At 46.7% G+C, this 21561-nt stretch overlaps 1 protein-coding gene and 1 long non-coding RNA gene across 2 annotated transcripts; one reads left to right on the top strand and one right to left on the bottom strand.

The window, feature by feature from the left end:
* Positions 1-913: 913 nt before the first annotated feature.
* LOC138785489 (pescadillo homolog) lies at positions 914-21490 on the bottom strand. The gene is made up of 7 exons (XM_069961491.1): positions 21282-21490; positions 19066-19145; positions 12862-13015; positions 11232-11403; positions 8875-8964; positions 3710-3826; positions 914-1214 (listed from the first exon to the last, which is right to left on the bottom strand). Exons 1-4 carry the CDS (start codon positions 21303-21305, stop codon positions 11386-11388), a joined length of 276 nt encoding a protein of 91 aa, XP_069817592.1. The 5' UTR covers positions 21306-21490; the 3' UTR covers positions 914-1214; positions 3710-3826; positions 8875-8964; positions 11232-11385.
* LOC138787033 (uncharacterized) lies at positions 14284-15514 on the top strand. Its single transcript, XR_011362284.1, has 2 exons — positions 14284-14855; positions 14961-15514. It is a non-coding gene; the product is annotated as an uncharacterized lncRNA (long non-coding RNA).
* Positions 21491-21561: the final 71 nt, after the last annotated feature.

The raw sequence follows: 21561 nt of genomic DNA on the forward strand, positions 1-21561 counted from the left end.
AGGTTTGCGACACCGCTAAGTGACAGTAGGTGTTGCCAGTGTTAAGGCAATAACTGCTGCTGAAATAGGAACAGTCAGAAAAGGACTCTGTAGTATCATGGTAATGGCCCTCTCTACAGCCAATATACAACCATGTGGCAATAGGTGAATGCTCTGCATCCCTAAGTCAATAGGGACCAGTAGCAGGGACTCAATAGGATTTATTCACTCAGTGATGGATAGGTCTTGTAACAGGGCGATCCAAGAAATTTGTGGAGGTCGCTTCAGTGGTATTGGAGTAAGTCTGATGCCATGTAAGCAAGGTTCCCACCGCTTGTGAGTTTAGGTACCTTTAAGACCCTGTGAACCAAACATCCAGCAGCAGCACAGAGATAAAGGTTTCGATCACTCAGCAGTCGTCATGTGTGTGCAAAGGGCAGGAGCGACAGCCCAGGCAGAAGGGGGGGGGGGGAGATGTTGTCTCTTGCTCAGCTAATTACTAGTGATAGCGTAGGATATATTATTAGCAAGATCATTCTTATATACTGTACCCAAGGCAAGGCTGCCTGATACATTCGCTGTATGCGGCAGCCTCTGCACAGCCAGTGGTGACCGCTGTCACTGCTCACTGGGCTAGGAGCAGAGTGAGCGGGGACAGTAATCACCACTTGCTGTGGAGAGGCCGTCGAAAATTAAATGTTCAAAAAACGATAGAGTGAGCATGCTCCAGCTGTGCTCATCTCTAATGTCAACATGTTTTACCATAGTAAATAAGCGAGAAGGAATTTTGGGTGCAAAGGTTAACTAGGTCTTTAAATATATATATATATTTAATAAAATATATATTTATTTTATTTTTTTTTTTTTAAATTGAACCCTTTTAAACTTCAGCAAACATCAGCCCAGCAAAAAAATAAATAAAAATTGGCAGATGCACTTGGTAAACAGCACTGAAAGAGTGGCTTCTAATTTATTATAGTGTCTCCGGGTACAAAGCTTCACAGCGTCCTTGTTAGAATCAGTTACTACAATTAGGTTACAGTCACATTTCAGTCTTAGCAAATTATTGCTGAGAAAAAAAGAATATTTAGCGGTCCCAGTTACTGAGTTACAGCTGGTGTCCTGGTTCCTTCACAATGTTCCATTACTGGCGCTGTAGCTGGTGGTCATTTCCTTGTAGAAGCCAAGTATGTATACCAGAAGAAGGCGACCATGTTTGCAAATAACACTCGGAACTGAAGAGAAAACGGGGGGGGGGGGGGGCGACACACAAAACATGTTTATTCAACAATCAAATTTGTCTATATTTTGCGACACATAATAACAATCCACTGTATAGAGCATTAGGCCCGGAGCGTTGTTTCCATTATAACGGACCTGTTTTTTCTTTTAATTGCATCCTGGGATTGTAGAGATCCTCCACGCAGTACAAGGATGAGTTCACACACAATGGACCTTCGTTTTGTTTTTCTAAGAAGCCACTGCAGTTGGTACAGCTCAGGCAGACATGTCTATACAGCGTATTAATATTGAGTATTCTTTGTCAGAATACACATGAAAACCACATAAAATAAGTGTCCCTTTTTTGGTAAGAATACACGTTATCATCTCAGGGTATGTGCACACTGAGTCATTTTGACAGATATTCCGCAGCTCGTGGACTGCGGCGCGCGCGTGTCCGCCTGTGTCATAGACTCCATTCTGTGCACGGGTGGATTCCACCCTCTGTCAAAAGAATGAACTTGACGGAGGAAAGAATCTGCCAGTGCATAGAATGGAGTCTATGCCACGGGCAGAGACGCGTCCGTGAGCAGAGAATTCCGCAACAAGAGTTTCTGTCAAAACTATTCAGTATGCACATACCCTAACTCTACAGCAGGAAAATAGGCATCACAGTCTAAAGGGGTATTCTGGTCAGGTAACATACATGATTAATCATCTTCTCCTCCTGGAGCTTAATAATTTGTTCCATACTTCTTATTAGTCTCCTTCCCCCAGTTCTGGGCAGTTGCCAAAGATATGAAGCCAAAGCCAGGAATCGATTTGAAAAGAGGAGAAATCTCAGACTTTCCTTTATGACCTGATCCCTGTTTATAGTCTGTTCCTGGCTTTGGCTTCAAATCCTTGGCAGATAATCTGTCAGGTAATCTTTCTGTGTAAATGGACCCTAATGCTGGGTTTACACGGAGCGATTATTGTGCGAATTTGCACGATAACGATCGAATTCGAATGATAATCGTACATGTAAACGCGGCAAACGATCGAACGACGAGCGAGAGATCGTTCATTTTGATCTTTTAACATGTTCTTAAATCGTCGTTCGTAAAAAATCCGCAGATCGTTCCGTGTAAACAGTCGTTCACTGATTTTACCTATGTGCGAGATAGGCTTAAGCAATCGCAAAACTAATTCTCTGTACGATATATCGTTCCATCTAAACGCTGATCGTTATAAAAAAAAAAATTACTTCGAAATCGTTAATCGGGCGAATTATCGCTTCATGTAAACCCAGCATAAGGGTGCGTTTACACAGACAGATTTATCTGACAGATTTTGGAAGCCAAAGCCAGGACTGTATTTGAAAAGAGGATAGATCCCAGTCTTTCCTTTATGACCTGATCCCTGTTTATAATCTGTTCCTAGTTTGGGCTTCGAAGATCTGTCAGATAAATCTGTCTGTGTAAACCCACCATTAGTTGCCACTAGCAACCAATCAGATTCCACTTTTCATTCCTCACAGAGTCTTTGAAAATGAAAAGGTGGAATCTGATTGGTTGCTAGGGGCAACTAAGACAATTCTACTTCACACCAGTTTCATAAATCTCCCCCTCAGACCCTAACCAATCATAACTTTGAGGTGTAACTGTATCATAACTGTTGACACAAATAATTATTCTGGATTTTTGTTTGCCTAAAACTACTTGTTTAGAGGCCGCATTTATCAACTGCATCGCTGGCGTACGCCACAGAAAAGGCGCAGTTTTTTTGTGCAAGCAACATGGTTTGCACATAAACCTGCGCCTTTTCTTTGGTATACGCCTTGATAAGCTTGGCCTCCTCCTGCACCAAAATTTATCAGGATATACACCTGCAAACATGTGTAAATCATGGCAGAGCAGGTATATATTTCTGTGCTCCTCAAGTGACAGGCGCAGGTATACGAGTATGCTAGTCTTGATAAACGTCCCCCCTGTTTTTGATCTGGCCCCGGGCCACCAATCAGAGCTCAGCTTTCATTTCTCATATTGCTCTGGTAAAATGAAGGCCGAGCTGTGATTGGTTGCTATGGTCAATGATTGATAAATTTGGGCCTAAATTTCTCCTTGGGCTTGGAACGACAAGGCTGCCTTCTTTCCCACAGCGCCACTCTTGCCTACAGGCCGTGCCTTGTTATGCAGCAAAGGAAAGGCTGAGCTGTAATAAAACACCCAGCCTAGGGACAGAGTCCTGCTTTTTCTGGAAGACTGCAGCCTTGTTTCCCAACCTCCCACAATCCCGTTCATCAATCTACTTTGTTCCTTAACCAGGAGCTCACAGTTACTATGGTTTTTTTTTAGCACCTTGTTCAGACACTCATTTGGCACATACTTCACTACCTTCACAAGCTGGAGGGTGCACAAATATTAGTACATGTAAAACTGGATTTTTTCTCTCCAATTCCCTGTGACTACAGAGTAATGTCAATCCGCACATGTCACATTTTTGTTATATTTAGCGTATAGGTTCTTACCCATAGGCAGCAAATCTTAGTGGAGCAACCAGGTCGACATTTTTCACCGATGACTTACACTGGCGCCTCCTTTCAATGCTCTGTGATAAAAGATTCCCCAATGCAGAGAGAATTGCGCTGAGAATAAAAAAAAAATAAAAAATCTTGCAATGTCTACTGCCATGCTACAAGTGTGCCCACACTCCATTTTGTCTATAGGCTATATAAGGTACAACTTAAAGGGGTATTTTTCTTTCAAATCAACTGATTTCAGTAAGTTATCTAGATCTGTAATTTACTTCTATTTAAAACTCGTCAGTCTTCCCATAGTTATCAGCTGCTGTATGTCCTGCAGTAAGTGGTGTATTCTTTCCGGTCTCACACAATGCTCTCTGCTGTGTCAGAGACAGGAACTGTCCAGAGCACAAGAGGGTTTTCTATGGGAATTTGCTACAACTCTGGACAGTTCCTGTCACTGACAGACTGGAGAGAATACATGACTTCCTACAGGACATACAGCAGCTGATAAGTATGGTGACATTTTTTAATAGGAGTAAATTACAACTCTATATAAAACTTTCTGAAACCAGTTGATTTGAAAGAAAAAGATTTTCGCTGAAGTACCCTTTTAAAGGCCACCAAATGTTTAAAAAAAAAAAAAAATGTCAGATACGTCGGAATTTTTAATCAATGGGCGTCCAGTTGCTAAGACCCCCACCGAATGGGCAGCAATACTAGGCTGAACACTGACCATTCGTTTCTGCCTGTACCTGCTCAGAGAATCTATGGACTTGGATGGATCTGTGAATCCATACATGTCATAACACTCGTCAAGCATTAAGAGTATGTGCAAGTTTTTCACTCCACCCACTGATAGAACTATTTGAGTGGTTTGACATCACATCCAATCATACGCCTCACCTTGATGGTTTGCTCATGCTCAGATTAAATTTTTCTTACTACCTAATACTTCGGCTTTGTTTCTTATATTAGGGATCCCTGGTCTGGTAGATTCAGTCTTTCAAGGGGTTATCCAGCGCTGCAAAAACATGGCCACTTATCCCCCTCTCTTGTCTCCAGATTGGGTGGCGTTTTGAAACTCAGTTCCATTGAAGTAAATGGAGCTTTAGTGCAAACCGCACCTGAACTGGAGACAACAGTAGGGGGAAAAGTGGCCATGTTTTTGTAGCGCTGGATAACCCCTTTCATGCACGGCTTTGCAGTCACCATTTTATCGTAGCCCACTTCTGCTCGGGAAATGCTTGACCCTTTCAAAAAAAGTCCCAGACCTAAAACTGTTAGGATCCTGTGGATCTGCGCCACTTTCTCTCTACCCTCACCTGCCCTGCTCACTGATCAGTCATCCTCTGAGCGGGTACTGGAGTTGTACGACATTCTTTGTCTCTGGTATGCTCCATTTAAAGTCAATTTGTAAATCCCACTACCATTTCTACCAAACATGGTCCAGTTAGATCAGGCATGTCCAAACTTTTTTCGAAGAGTGCCAAATTTGATGAAGTGAACATGTGCGAGGGCCGACCATTTTACATGCTACATGCTATATGCTTTATAACACAGGCAGATAATAGCAAGCTGGATACCTGGGGGGCCGTAAAAGTTCGGAACGCGGGCCGCAAATGGCCCTCCGGCCGGACTTTGGACATGCCTGAGTTAGATGGTATTACGAGACTCCCCATGATGTGCCAACCTTCTGTGACCCTCTTGCTGAGTGGCTTCCCGTGGCCTTCGGAAAGCTCAGTGTTTGTATTGAGTAATGTCCTGTCTAGCAGCCTGTGCCCTTTATCCCTATGTTCTCTATTCTACCTTCTCTACAGATTTTTCACTGGTTGTTCTGGTTCTCTCTTCCAAATCGAGGGAGAGCGATGGGTCTTCCTCCCTTCACTTGCTTCCATTCAGTGCTTCATCCTGTACTTGGAGTCATGGCTGTTGTGGTCTATTTTGCAGTAATTGAACAAGATGTTGGGGTTACACCCCCCTCCCCCAGTATTCTTCCTGATTACTTCTATAGGCTACAATCACACATAGCATTTCCCTCAGTCTTTTATCAACCAAAACCAGGAGTGGATTAAAAACACAGTTGCACTCCTGATTTTAGTTTAAAAAAGACTGACAGAAATACTGAGTGTGATCATAGACTAAGAGTGCCTTCACACATACCGGATCACAGCGGATTTCATACCGCAAGTTCCACTGCAATTCCCAATGCTGTAATTTTCTATGGGTTTACATACTCACAGCACATTCTTCTTTGCGCTGTGAGTATTCAAAGCGCCTTCCAACTTAAAGGGGTTATCCAGCGCTACAAAAACATGGCCACTTTTCCCCCTCTCTGGTCTCCAGTTCAGATGCGGTTTGCCACTAAGCTCCATTTACTTCAATGGAAATGAGTTTAAAACCCCACCCAATCTGGAGACAAGAGAGGGGGAAAGTGGCCATGAGCCGGGATGCGGCACTGGGAGGGGCAAGGCAACGGGTAAATAGGACTTCTTTATTATGTTCCCACCCCCTGTCCCCCCTGGATTTTTCACTGTTTCACAGAATACCCCATTAATTTCTGCCTCTCTCTCTCAAAACACACACAGCCTTCTGCAGCCATAGCACAAACACACAGGCAGCCTTTTGCAGCCATAGCACACACACAGCCTTCTGCAGCCATAGAACACTGAAGAAAACCACACACAGACAAAATACCACACTGAGGACAGAGGTTCCTGCTGCACTACATATGGCTTCTTCTTTATATTACACAGGATACCTTTATATTACACTGCTGCTCATATACAGTCATCCAGCCTCCAGTAAGAGATCTAGCCCTCCCTCAATGGACTCTTCCAGCTCAGAAACAAACTGCTAAATAGTGACAGACAAACTTTTCCCCAACCACCCTTCTCTAATAGGCAGGGCTCCAGACTAAAAAATTTACCTAGGAGCCATTGGCTCCTAACCTGAAAAATTTAGGCGCCAAATAGAATATTTGGTCGCCAACATTTTAAAACATGTAAAATTAATGTTATGTTAAATGGGACTTACTGTATGCAGAGGCCACGGCAGCATCCTCCTCCTTTAGATTCTTTCTTTTGTTAGTTTGAAAACGTTCAACATGGAAACTAGCAACTTGACAACCATATACCCCCCTGCTGCCGATGTGTTCCCTCAGCCAGCTGCTATATATATATATATATATATATATATATATATATATATATTGTAGACATGTCACTGGTAAAGTGCTCGAGGGGATGTACATCTCACCTAGGCTGATGCATAGTGTGAGATGGTAAATCCGGAGGAGGTCAATTGCTCAGCAGTGATATGCTGCTGAGTTATTATTTAATTTTCCGGGCCGGACTTACTGGAATGGCGGATAGGTTGGTAGTGGGATCTGCCATTCCCTCCCCCTCGATCCAGTGTGGGTTTTGGGATCAGGTGAGCTCTGATCCCAATCAGCCTGAGAAGGCAAAAGGTGTGCTCAGTGTGCAGGGGAAGCTCTCAGCCAGGAGTAAACAGCCTGCCTGGTGTGTTTGTTGAGAGCTGGGAGTACAGCCGCTGCTGGGGCCTGTTCACACCCCGAAATACTGCCGAGTGAAGTGCCAGAGAGGTGACCAGTGTGTTAGTAAGCGCCCAGACGGGCAAGACCTCTTTTGTTTGTTTTATTCTTAAAGCACGGTGCTGCTGTATTTTGTTTGATGGACGGTTTATGCTGCAAATAAACGCCAAGCTGTTGTTTTACAAGTCCAAGTCTGCTGTGAACTGTGTCCAAACACACCATCCCCCGGGAAGATCCCTACAAATATATATATATATAGCCCCCGGCAGCCGATGACATATAGCCCCTGTGGCAATGTATATGGGAAGTGGTACTGTGCAGTGTATACATACACACAGACACTGAGGGAAGTGGTACTGTGCAGTCTATACATACAGACACTGAGGGAAGTGGTACTGTGCAGTCTATACATACAGACACTGAGGGAAGTGGTACTGTGCAGTCTATACATACCCCCCCACACGCACTGACTACCGCACCTAACCGCCATCACAACAGACACACTACCAATCCCCCGCCCAGGCCGCGGTCCCCCCACACACATTACTGGCCGGCCGCCACCCCTGCCGTCCCTCCGGTTGTACTCACCCACTATTTAAGCTTGGTGCCGCTGGAGTGAACTTGGACCGCCGGGTGAGGAGAGGCGGGAGAGAGGCGCTGGAGGAGTGTGGCGCCTCTGCGGCCGTCCGTCCAATGAATGACAGACGTGCTGGATGACGTCACTGGAGAAGCGTGTCCCCGCACACGTCATCCAGCACGTCCGTCATTCATTGGACGGCCGCAGAGGCACCACGTGATTCGGCGCAGCGTGTGGAAGGCGGAAGTCCTTAAAGAGACAGCGCGCCGCCGGGGCCAGTCGCAAATGGCGCCCAGATTAATAAATCTGGGCGCCATTTGCAAGATGTCAGTCGCATTGGCGACCATTTTGGTCGCCATCTGGAGCCCTGCTTCACCCTGTGTATCTAAATGTATGTGAGAAAGGGTTTTTATGGTCCTAATACTGATAGAACATAAATATATTAATAAAGAACAGTCAGACTCCAGCCAAACCCAGCTCCAATTCCCACTCCACAACCCTGATAATGTAATGGCATGTTGCTAGGGTATGCCATTACTTTATGAGATAGGAGATTTGATATAGGACTAGTTTAAAGCGAATGTACCATCAGTACATTCGCTTTAAGCTTTGCACATGGTTAGAACGGCACAGGCACAGGGAAGCCGGTGCCACAATCCTTTTTTTTGAACCGCTGCTTGGTTCCCAGTCACGTATGGCGCTGTTCTATTCCGGGGCACCGGCCGGGGGTGAAGCCCTGGATTCTAATGGAGCCACGTCATAGAGGGGCGGGCGGGCCCGCCTCCAGAGCTTCAACCCGGGCCAGTGCCTGGAAATAGAACAGCGTCGCAATCAGCTTCCCTGCATCGGCGCTGTTCTATCTATGTGAAAAGCTTAAAGCGAATATACTGACTAAAACATATGCTCATTTCTACCAGAATAAAGATTTATTTTGGCTCCAGTTCAGCCTTCTTCACTGTGTAACACAATCCTTTGGCCTGGCAGTGAGCACATTTAATAAAACACGGAGCACATAAGATAAGAAATACACTCATAACTTACATCATGGGAAAAAGCGTATGGAGTAATCCATGTCACCGTCTGTCCTAGGATTTCTGCCTGGTAATAAATTCCTTTGATGGACAAGAAAACCTAAGGAGAAAATGTAAGCAGACACTCAGTGTTACAGAAAGAACTAATAAGCGACACACAGCTCTGCAGCGAATGTCCTCACTGTACTGGGGCTATTATGTCAACCCCCTGAATATAGAGCCAGACCTGCTCCTCAACTCAGCTGCATTCACCTCAATGTACTGAGCTGCAATACCACGCACAAACTGAGGACATGTGTGGCGCTATTTTTGGACGAATGTAGCTATGTTTTTCTACTCCGTCATCACAGCCACAGCAAATATAAAGTTTAAATACTAATATGAAGTGAATTTAAACCCCACTCATTTTGTATAGTGCATCTGTAGTTAGGATGGTGTTCCCGATAGTGCTGTGCATCTCTCAAAAGCAAAATCAAGTAAATTCTGGAACTGCTGCCATCAAGTGGTCGTATTTGGGTACTACACTGTAAATGCTCTTCCAAAACTATTTATTATTATTCTTAACAAGTTCATCTGATAACTTATTTCCAACGTGTTTGTTTTACACATCCAGCCTTGATCCTCCTCCCAGAAAAGCATGGGGGGGGGGGGGGGGGGAAGGACTATGTAACCATTTTCTTCTCTCCAGCAAATGAATTAAAATACATTTTATTGAAATAAATGTAAAACTTTGCAGGATCAATTTTACCAGTTTACCAGGACGGGAAAATCAAGAAAACCTTTTCTAATATGAAGATGACTAATTTGACTTGTCAATGTGGTCAGGGGAACAGAAAACTGCCTAAGGAACAAACATGGTTGGGCGCTTTCAATGTAGAGGAAGCTTTCTCAGCTCATACATCTGTAGAGAAAAAAGGTTTAAACTCTGATTCCCCCTAAAGGTTGGACTGGTGGGCGTGGGGGGCGCTTATTTTAGGCGAATGTCTTATTTTCGGGAAAACATGGTAGTAAAATCTGCCTAAGCAAATTCTATTAGCCACTGCGGCAGGTACGGAGGTCTAGATAAGGCCTCCAGCTGCCATAGTACCTAGTGATCAACCCACAATCAAGTTATGAAGGAGCCTTTCAGACACCTAAAAGGTGCGACACTTGTCAGTTATCTATTTACAGTAAATGCAGCGATTGCAGCATTTAAAGGGTTAAATGACGGGCCTCAGCTGAACAGCCGAAGTCAGTAATTAGAAGCAGTTTATGTTTATGGACAACCTCTCTAGGTTTTGGATGTGGGTTAGCCCCATTCCCCATTAGTGAAGGGCGTCAGGACAGGTAAGTATAGCTTAATAATTAAACACCACATCCTCCCCCTCAGACAATCCCTTTAAAAAATACATAGAACACATGTTTACACAGCCCACTTAAGTGGACTGGCAGAGGCTTAAAGGGGTAGTTCGCAAACAAAAATAATCTTTCAAATCAACTGGTGCCAGAGATTTGTAATTTACTTCTATTAAAAATTCTCAATTCTCCAGGACTTATCAGCAGCTGTAAGTCCTGCAGGAAGTGGGGTATTCTCTCCAGTCTGACACAGTGCTCTCTGCTGACACCTGTCTGTGACAGGAACTGTCCAGGGCAGAAGAGGTTTTTTATGAGGATTTGCTACTGCTCTGGACAGTTCCTGTCTCACACAGAGGTGGCAGCATCAAGCATGTGTCAGTCTGGAAGACAACTCCACTTCCTGCAGGACATACAGCAGTTGATAAGTACTGGAAGGCTTGAGAATTCACAAATCTGTATAATTTTTTGACACCAGTTGATTTAAAAGCTATTTTCACTGGAGTACTTCTTTAGCATACAATATATCAGGAGAATGATGCAGAATTTCTGATGACTACAGATTTAGAAGAGTGCAGAGGTAGATTCACATCTAAGGGTCCTATTCCACGGGCCGAGGAGGACCCGATCAACGATGTAAACGAGCGGCGATCTGCTAGATCGCCGCTCGTTTACTGGGCCTATTCCACGGCCCGATGATCGTTGAGCGAGGGCTGCAAAGACATCGGGACCCGGAGAGGAAGACCGCGCAGAGAAGAAGACCTGCAGGTAATGTATGATGCTGCGCTTCTGAAATCGTCGGTCGCCCGCCGCCCACCGCTATTCAACCGTAGCGATGCGCGGTGGGGGAACGATGATTTTAGGTCTGGCCCTAAATGAACGATCAGCCAATGACACGATTATCGACTGATCGTTCTCACTATTTCACCGAACGATAATCGGCCGAATCGGGCCAAATGGGGCCGATTCGGCCGATGATCGTTACTGTGGATTAGGGCCCTAACACTAGATGACCTTTTCTAAAAATAAACTCACCTTCCGTAGAGAACGAGAAGCCACAACATAATTAAGGAATTCTATACTAAAGCGACGGCAAAGCTGTATGGTCTGAACGTGACACTTTCCAGTACGTCGAAAGGTAGCAAAAAGAAAGCACATCGACAGAGCATCATCCAGGTCACGGAGAGCATCAATAAAGGTGGGGTACCTGCAAATATAACCACAACATGGGGCTTAAGTCAAAGCACACACACTATAGTTTATAACAGAAAACGTGAAGTATACTGTGACTAATATTTGGCTGTAATGTCACCAAAACAAGACAAGAAAAAAAAAAAATATGTCACTTCACTGCTCTTCACTTCACGTCCTAAATTATGTATGGTTTCTAATTTGTAAGTGACAAAAACCTTTAATTAAAATCTATGTTTAAAAAATTGTTGTAACTTGCAATAAATCACATGTGTTTGCTGTGTGCCAATTGGCTGGGACCAATTCATCCTGAATAAACAGCCTATATGTTATCAGACAGGTAAGACTCCCCTCCATTCATCCTATATGTCAGGCATTAATATCTAGTGAAGCAAAGATCATACCTCTCCTTGTCCCATTGTGTTCAATGAGATTTCCGCTTTGTTGTTCACACTGCAGAATTCCAGAGCAGAATTTTCTGCCGCAGATCTGCTTTCCGTCCAAAGGCCCCGTTTACACTGAGCAAGAATGATGGAATTCTGCGGCGGAGCTCTCCGCCGCGGAATCCCGCCATGCTCTGTGTCCTGCTTTGAGTGAATGAGAGGGCACGTCCGCTGCCTCTGCTCTTCGCTCAAAGAAATAACATGCCACGTCTTTGAGCAGAGAGCGGCAGCAGCGGAGGCGCCCTCTCATCCACTTAAAGCAGGACACTGAGCATGGCGGGATTCCGCGTCGCAGAGCTCCGCCGCGGAATTCCGCCGTTCTTGCTCAGTGTGAACAGGGCCAAAGAACTGACATGTCAATTCTTTGGACGGATTCTGCAAGAGGAATCCTATAGAAGTCAATGGGGGCTTAAATTCTGTTGGCATTTAATAGTCCCTGTAAGCGGGTATTGATCTGCTCGCTCAAACTGCTGGTCATTCCGTCTAAGGTTGGGTTCACACGACGTTTGCAGAAAACGGATTGCAAAAACGCAGTGTGAACCCAGCCTTATACTTTCACGTCACCATACACATGACAAATGTGTGGTGGTGGTTGACAAGTAATAAGGGTAGCTTCACACGTAACGATACGCAGCGTTTTTTTTTTTTTTGACGGACGCAAAAACGTAGCTGACACTACTTTTGTGTGCGTTAAAAAAAGCGGATCCGTTTTGATCCGTTTTTTTTTACAATAGAAGTCAATGGAAAAACGGATCGAAACGGATGCACAATGTAGTGTGAATCCAGCCTACCACCAACTTTAGCTACAGCGGACTTTTATAGGTAGATTGTCAGCATTACATAGCTCAGCTTTATGTTATCAGATAAGTTAGTTACATGTTTGGCAACAAATCGCACAGCCAACACGCTAGAGGAAAGCAGACTTTGTTTTTCTTAAATAAAAGTTTAGAATCTGTGTTGTGCAGTTCTCTATAGTAATACAGTCAGTGAAATCGCTGGACTGTGAAAGCCTAACAGACTGGAAGACATACCTTGTACTCTCTGAACTTTCCCACAATAGGTTCATGCAGAAGAAACTTGATGTCCTTCAATAGATAAAAGGTCCGGGGCGCTGTAGATCCCTTGTTGACTTTTTTCTTGTGTTTGGGTTCATGAGGATAGATTCCTTTCAGGATGCAGAGACGTCTTAAGAAATAGGAAGAGATCTCACTGGTTTAAATAATGATAAAAAAATAATAAATGATAAAAACTATATACGTATATACTTTTAGGGTCCATTCCCATGTACAGGATCTGCAGCAGAATTGATGTCGCATATGAAGCTGCAGATTTTATGCTGTGTTCAGTTAATTAGTAACGGCCGCATTACACGGCCCGACCTGGGCTGTAAGCCAGTGTTAATCTGCATTGATCTGCTGGCTCGATAGTCGCACAGCCAAGGCTGCACAGAATTTTGCTCTAATCAGCTGTCGGCCACGCGTCTCCTAATACTCAAAGATGTTTGACTGACAGAAAGTTATTTTTTAACCTACTGAAAGAAACTGATGAGCTAAAGAGAACCTGTCACCCCCCGTGCCGGGGTGAAGGCCGCCCGTCCCCCCGCTAGAGACCCTTATACTTACCCATTCTCGCCAAGTCCTGCTCCTGGAACCGGTCACGGGACGGAGATATCCTTGTCGGAAGCGCCGGCACGCGTGCTGCATAGATGAGTCTGACGCCCATAGAGAATGATGGCTCCATTCATTCTCTATGGGCCTCGGACTCATCTCAGCAGCGCGTGCGCTGGGCTTCCGACAAGGACTTCTCCGTCCCGGGACTGGCTCCAGGAACAGGACTTGGTGAGATGGGTTAAGTATAAGGGTCTCTAGCAGGGGTCGGGCGGCCTTCACAACGGCACGGGGGGGTGACAGGTTACCTTTAATGAGTGTGCGTTTGCTTGCTCATCTGCTGATCGCTGCTTTTATTACACAGGGAGATAACTGCCTTATAGGGCAGATGATCTCTGGGTAATAGGGCATCTACACCGATATCTGCAGCAGATTCGGGCAGTGTGAATGCACGGCCATGTTCACACGTGCAGATTTTCAGCTACAGATCTGCAACAAAGCAGTCTATAGAATACATGCATGTGTGAACATTAGAGATGCACCGAAGTATCAATGCTACTATCCATATTTCGGGGAAAAAAAAAAAAGGTTCAGTACCAGGATTTCCTGGTATTCGATACTTTATGTTAAAAGGAACCTGCCACCAAGGATGCGGGCGCATCAGATTTCACCTTTCATTTTCCAAACAGTCTGTGAGGAATGACAGGTGGAATCTGATTGGTTGCTAGGGGCAACTGAGCCAGTTTCACTTTACACCATGTTTGATAAATCTTCCCCATATTATTCATCTCTGTGTGCTCTAGCCACACCCACTGCTTGTGATGTCATCATGACACGTATGAGGATGATGTCACAATAGAACCTGGTTGTGACAATAAAACCAAGCTGCACCCTGACAGCAGTGTTAGTCCAGGCTAACTCTGGAGTAGGAGTAGGAGCGTAGGAGTCTCTCAGGATGACACTCGGCAAGAGAAACCGATCTCGTAAGAATACTCGGGTCACTGTGGCCCAGCCACAAAACCCTGCCCCACCCCCAAACCCTGCCCCATCCCACCCTGCCCCACCACCAAACCGTGCCCCATCCCACCCTGCCCCACCCCTTGCCCCATCCCACCCTGCCCCACCACCAAACCGTGCCCCACCACCAAACCCTGCCCCACCCCTTGCCCCATCCCACCCTGCCCCACCAGCAAGACCAGCTCGCATTCTGAAGAGGGCATATAAGGACATCTGCGAGCCCATGGAGGTTGGAGGACGGCAGTTCCCCGACGACGTGGAGATGCTGGATGTTTCCATAAAGAGGAGAAAGGTTTCCACAACCCACCTGTCGGCAGTGGAGGATATGGAGGTGGACTGAAGCCTCCAGGTACAGATGGAGGATCAGCCTACATACAACATCTATTGGGACTCTTCTAGAGGTAAGAGCCTGACAGTGACAACCATCTCATCTCTGACTGTTCTACAAATGTGCAAAGACAAAATGTTCATTTCCTCACTCATTTATTTCTCTGATTTCTTTGCAGTTTCCCAATAACCTCTATAACATCTGAGGCTCCTGAAGACTCCAACAGAGAGGAGACCATCTATATCATCTGAGGCTCCTGAAGACTCCAACAAAGAGGAGACCATCTATATCATCTGAGGCTCCTGAAGACTCCAACAGAGAGGAGACCATCTATATCATCTGAGGCTCCTGAAGACTCCAACAGAGAGGAGACCATCTATATCATCTGAGGCTCCTGAAGACTCCAACAGAGAGGAGACCATCTATATCATCTGAGGCTCCTGAAGACTCCAACAGAGAGGAGACCATCTTTAAACACAGATGTCAAACTCAAGCCCTCCAGCTGTTGCAAAACTACAATTCCCATCATGCCTGGACAGCCAAAGCCAAAGGCGCGCGAGCCCTTCCATTCAAACAGACAGAAGGCAGGATTCGGTGCCAATTCCATAGTGTGAACGAGCCCTAACAGCTGAGACTCTCATGAACACTCATCCAGAGAGCAGACCATCAGTAGCCGACCACCAAACTTTTGAAATTTACTGAATTATTAATAAATATATATTTTTATACCAAGTTTTCATCTTTTAATCTTTTATGTTTCTCTCACATAATACGGGGTCTTATATTGTTTTTTTTTTTGTGTAAAAAAAAAAAAAAAAAGGCTAGAGCTATGGGGGTAGGTGTTCTTGTCCACACAGTATGCCCCTACACTGTAGCCCCACTGTACACTCTACACTGTAGTTAGCCGTTGTAGTGCACAAGGAGGTAGGCTGGGAGTTGTAGTGCACAAGGAGGTAGGCTGGGAGGTGTAGTGCACAAGGAGGTAGGCTGGGAGGTGTAGTGCACAAGGAGGTAGGCTGGGAGGTGTAGTGCACAAGGAGGTAGGCTGGGAGGTACAGGGGAATTAAAAAGTGTAAAAAAAAGTTTGAAAAAAAATTCATAACAAAAGTTCTAATAATCCCAGCGTTTTACTTTTGTTCAAAAACTAAAAATATAAAAAAAACAACAACAAACATTTGGCATCATTGCATGCGTAATTGTCCGAACTATAAAACGTAACAAAAAAGTGATCAAAAAGTCACAAATAAAAACATGGTACATGGAGGCATCATATCCACGGCCTGGTGGGGTCATTATATTTGTATTTTAAGCGCTTTTTTCACACTTTAATAAAGGGGTATTCCCCCCCAATTTTTTTTTTGCATTAATACGTTGCCCACCCGTGGCTTTCCACTTTTCCAATATAAAGTTATTACGGATTCTGCACAGTTTTGCTGTTATCTAGGTGCCCCCACCCCCACAGATTGCATAGAATCATCAGCTCTCAGTCCACTCCGACACGGCTCCCTGCTCCTGCCCCGACCCCCCAAGACGGCATCACGTATCCACAGTCTCTTCAGTGTCCACTGAAGTGAGTGAGGACACTGACAGCTGCTGATCAGTGCCTCCTGACTCCCTCCCTCCAGGTCACCTTTGTGCCCCCCCACCTCTGAGCTCACCTGTGCCCCCGCAAACAATCCCGGTGATCGGTGCAGATCTGCACCCCCCCCAGGACTCACCAGCAGCGGCGACACCAAACCTCCCTCCCCGAGACTCAGCAGCAGCCGCGGCGGCACCCGTTCCCCCCCCAGGACTCACCAGCAGCGGCTCCAGCGACACCCGCCTCAAATCCCCCCCGGACCCAGCGGCGGCACCCGCTCACACACCCGAACCCCCCCACCCCACCTTCCAGGACTCAGCAACAGCCGCGGCGACACCCGCCTCCACCCCCCGGGAGTCAGCGGCAACGGCGGCGGCACCCGCTCACCACATGATCCCTCCCCCCGGGACTCAGCTGGAGGGGTGGTGGCGGAGATGCCGGGGCTGGTAACGGGGGCGGCAGCGGCCAGGGATGCCGAGGCTGATGGGGGCAGAGGTATCTGGACTGCGGGACCCCCCCCCCCCTCCCCTCCTCAATAAGCAGAAGCGGCGGCGACACCCGCTCACCACCCGCTCCCCCCCGGGACCCAGCTGCAGCTAACACCAGCGGTGTGGGCGGGTGGAGATGCTGGGGCTGATGATGAGGGGGGTGGCGGCGGGAATGCCGGGGCTGCGGGGCTTATTCCCCCCGGAATAAGCAGCAGCAGCACCCACTCACATCCCACCCCTCCTCCTCCCGGGAATCACCAGCTTGCGGCGGCACCCGCTCAACCCTACCCCCCCGGGACCCAGCAGGGGCGGCACCCACTCCCCTCGGCACAGCCCGAGCCCCAGGACTCACCAGCAGCGCCAGCAACCAACCCCAGCATGGGACTTTGACTGCTGACTTTGATGCTGCTGACCCTAGGATTGACCTCTTGTGAAACTGTGCCAGTCTCTGCCATCTGCTTCCAGATATGAAACTTTCAATCACTCGGCTCTGCTACGTCGCCCACTCGGCTCTGCTATATCACAAACTCGGCTCTGCTATGCAACTCACTCAACTCTGCTATGCAACTCACTCAACTCTGCTATGCAACTCACTCAACTCTGCAACTCACTCAACACTGCTATGCAACTCACTCAACACTGCTATGCAACTCACTCAACACTGCTATGCAACTCTTTCAACACTGCTATGCAACTCACTCAACACTGCTATGCAACTCACTCAACTCTGCAATGCAACTCACTCAACTCTGCAATGCAACTCACTCAACTCTGCAATGCAACTCACTCAACTCTGCTATACCTTGTGGATTTCAGCTCTTCTTCATCATGGACCAATCACACATAAGCATTGCATGATGGGAGATGTAGTTCTCTGGCTGGCGCCATGTTGGATATCGTTCAGCTTTTTTTTTAAACTTGTAACTATGGAACGGAAGCAGCTAGAAAGACGGGAGATGGCTCAAAATTCTCATGGGGACTTGGTGACTAAGACTATCTAGGTTTGGGAGTATTTCATTTTTTTAGCTCTTGGGGGGATTACCCCTTTAAGTATCGAAATGGTATTGAGCATCGAAATAAAAAATATGGAATCGGTATTGAACTCAAAATTCTGGTATTGTGACATCCCTAGGGTCCATACCATAAAACAAAACCAGTAAAGCAATAACACAGACCATAGAACAGGGTTAGGGACATTTTACATGGCATGATATGTAAGGACGCAAGTGAGCGAGCTGGGCGCTCATTTGCCATGCTTTAGAAGGCGCGATTAATCGTGCGTCCAGACTGAATGAACAATTACTGTATTCTTTGTGCGGCCATTCAAATGTATCGGTAACGGTCTCTCATCCTGTTTACACAGCGAGATGTGTGGCCGATAAGGATAAATTGTTTTCCTGTTTCATGGCTGATCGCTGACACTTTTATGCTGGACGCTTATCAGTAGAGATGAGCGAACCTTATGCATGCTCGAGTTCATCCGAACCCGAACTTTCGGCATTTGATTAGCAGGGGCTGCTGAAGTTGGATAAAGCCCTAAGGCTATCTGGAAAACATGGATATAGTCATTGGCTGTATCCATGTTTTCCAGACAACCTTAGGGCTTTATCCAAGTTCAGCAGACCCAGCTAATCAAATGCCGAACGATCAGGTTCGGATGGACTCGAGGCCGAACCCGGTTCGCTCATCTCTACTTATCAGCCAAAGGAGCAATTCTAGCAAAACTCCTTGGCGATAATTGGCCCGTGTAAAAGGGCCTTAAAGGGAACCAATTATCACATTTGTGCTGATTGGGCTCCAAGAACAACTGCACGCACCTCACAGACAGCTCTCTGGTGGTGTCGGAAGTCTGGGCTCTGTGGTAAAATGCATTTTAATCCGGCGTGCAAGGCAGGGGGAAAGCCGTGACTAGTCATCTAGGCTGTGACTGGTCACGGCTGTCTGTCCTGTCAGCACGCTCTGCAGGGTGAGTGACAGGCAAGGAGGACCATTAGCAGGCCCACGGAGCCTAGATCCCCCAATACCACCAGAGGTCTGTGCAGCCGTTCTGGGAACCCAATCAGCACAAATGCGCTGACTGGTTTGCTTTAAGTCCTTGTATTACAAACCACATCGGAGATTTTTGAGGATTTATTGTACACAATACAGACGGAGTAGGGACAGAAAAACTGAAGCCAGAGGTCACATTAATTCCTGTACACGTAATTTATATATACCTAAAATCTGGCAGGCTCAACTGCAGCTTCTTTCGCGCCTTATTTCTTGTGATGTAGTTGGTGGCTGAACCGCTCTCATACTGAAAGAGAAAAGAAATGGATTAGATACTGAATATAGATATATACGAATTATAGAGTGTCATAGCCAGGGACAAAACCTTCTGACAAAGGGAAATCTGATTGCAATATACAAATATATGAATGGACAATTTTCACACCTAGGCCTGTAACCATGACCAGAGGAAAGAAGGTTTCACCGCCAGCACAGACAGGGATTCTTTACTGTAAGAGCAGTGAGACTATGGAACTCACTACCACATGATATTGTCATGGCTGATTCAATGAATATGTCCTATTGGCATCTGTCTCATTAGGGTTCTTGCCTTCTTTTGGATTAACACAGTTGGGTAATTGGTTGAACCTGAAGAACTTGTCTCATTTTCAACCTTCTTAAAGTGTACCTGTCAGCATCAGCGGCACAGTTCTCTGTTCATCCAAAACTTCTGGACTCCACGTATATGAACAGGCTGTATTGCACGCAACTCCCATTAGATAAGAAGGGGGAACAGCATGCATTATGGTCTCACTGCATGTTCATATCATGGAGTCCTGAACGGATATTTTATGACACATTGCTGGATCTACTAAAACAATTCCCTATGTAACCTAGATACTTAAGGGGTTATCCAGCGCTACAAAAACAAGGCCACTTTCTTCCAGATACAGCACCACTCTAGTCTCCAGCTTGGGGGGGGGGGTTTGCTGCTCAGTTCCATTGAAGTGAATGGAGCTTAATTGCAAACCACACCTGAACTGGAGACAAGAGTCGTGTTGTCTCTGAAAGAAAGTGGCCATGTTTTTGTAGCACTGGATAAGCCCTTTAAAGGGGTACTCCAGCGTGGGGGTACTCCAGATATTTTTAGATGTGGGGGTACTCCAGCTATTTTTAGATGTGGCCAGGGAGAAGGTGGTTGGAAAAAAAAAAAAAAAAAAGACGTCCACTCACCTCCCTGGTTTCAGCGGCGGGTCCTGCATCGCGGCCCTCCGGTGCCCGGCTGCTTCCGGGTGTCTGACGCAGGAAGGAGACGGGATCTGAGAGGACTTGAAATGGATCCCGTCTCCTTCACTGAGTGGCTGAGCGGACCTGAGACATCACGTCTCGGGCGGCGTCAGACACCGGGAAGTGGCCGGGAACCGGGCACCAGAGCGCCGCGATACGGGACCCGCCGCTGGAACCAGGGAGGGGAGTGGACATTTTTTTTGCAGCCACATCTAAAAATAGCCCCCACGCTGGAGTACCCCTTTAAAGTGACTGTACCACCAGGCTCAGCCAGAAGCACTGGAGGCGGGCCAACCCACCCTTAGTGGGAGGAAACCCCTGCCCCTCTATGATAGGGTTCCATTGATTCTAATGGAGTCACGTCATGGAGGGGCTGGAGTTTCTTCCTACTAAGGGTGGGTTGGCCCCCCTCCAGTGCTTCAGCCTGGGCCTGGTGGTACAGTCACTTTAAAGGAGAAGCCCAGCCAAAAAAAAAAAATACAGAGTAGACAGAGGGATGCAGGAACATATTAAAGAATCAATAGTTACCTGTCCCCATGCTCCCGCAGCACGACCACTCTCAGACCCCTGCCATATCACGACCTGGCTCAGGAATCAGCTCAGTCAGTCAGTGACTGGGGTGGGACACTGCTGCAGTCACTGACTGGCTGAGCGGGTCCTTCCTGCCGGGTTTGGATAACACTGGAACCCAGGAGAAACTGGAGCCCAGCGGCAGTTGGGGACTTGGTGACAGGGGCAGGTAAGTATTGATTCTTTATTTTCTTCCAGTTTTTTTTTTTTTATTTTGTCCAGACTTTTCCTTTAACATGCTACCCTCCACCACTCAGAGAACCAGGCTGAAGGATAGTCTTCACTTCCCATATGTCTATATGTGGATTCCACCAGAACAGGTAACAATCACCTCCAGCAGATCTAAGCAATGGAAGCCCCATCATGGAGGCGGTCAGGCTGTCCCCATTGGGACAGTGTGCGAGGTGGACCGTGTGTGAGGGGGGGACAGTGTCAGCTCTTCTATGCTGCTGTCCATTCCTCCCCTCACGCCGAGCAGAGCAAAGATGACGCCAGCGGCCTGTCACCTTCGCACAGCCCGGACCTGGATGTACATAACATCTCCGGCCCCCACCATACTGCTGACAGTATACAAGGACCCGCTCACCTTCTTCTTTTCCAGGCCTCCCATCGCTTCTTAACGGTACAGACCTCTCCGGAACTCACTTACACGTGTATACCGCACGCTGTACTAAGGACCCCTAGTGTGCCCACAGCAATGCCTGCAGCAGGCCTTTACAGGGACAACTATAGTAGGACCCCACCACAAAACAGGCACTTAGATAGACAGCAGCACCAGGGCCTCGCACTTCCGGTGACATTTCAGAGTGAGACGTTAGACCTCTAGTGTCCTGATTGGTAACAGGAAGTGACGTAAGGGCGCCAAT

Source organism: Dendropsophus ebraccatus, chromosome 3 (assembly GCF_027789765.1).
Source record: "Dendropsophus ebraccatus isolate aDenEbr1 chromosome 3, aDenEbr1.pat, whole genome shotgun sequence".
Lineage (NCBI taxonomy): Eukaryota > Metazoa > Chordata > Amphibia > Anura > Hylidae > Dendropsophus > Dendropsophus ebraccatus.

Coding starts and splice junctions, on each gene's coding strand:
- LOC138785489 (XM_069961491.1), bottom strand. CDS start 21,305: ATGGGAGGCCTGGAAAAGAAGAAG. Junction 19,146..21,281: donor GAGGCCTGGAAAAGAAGAAG/GTGAGCGGGTCC, acceptor TTTCTCTTTCAG/TATGAGAGCGGTTCAGCCAC. Junction 13,016..19,065: donor TTGAGCCTGCCAGATTTTAG/GTATATATAAAT, acceptor CTATTTCTTAAG/ACGTCTCTGCATCCTGAAAG.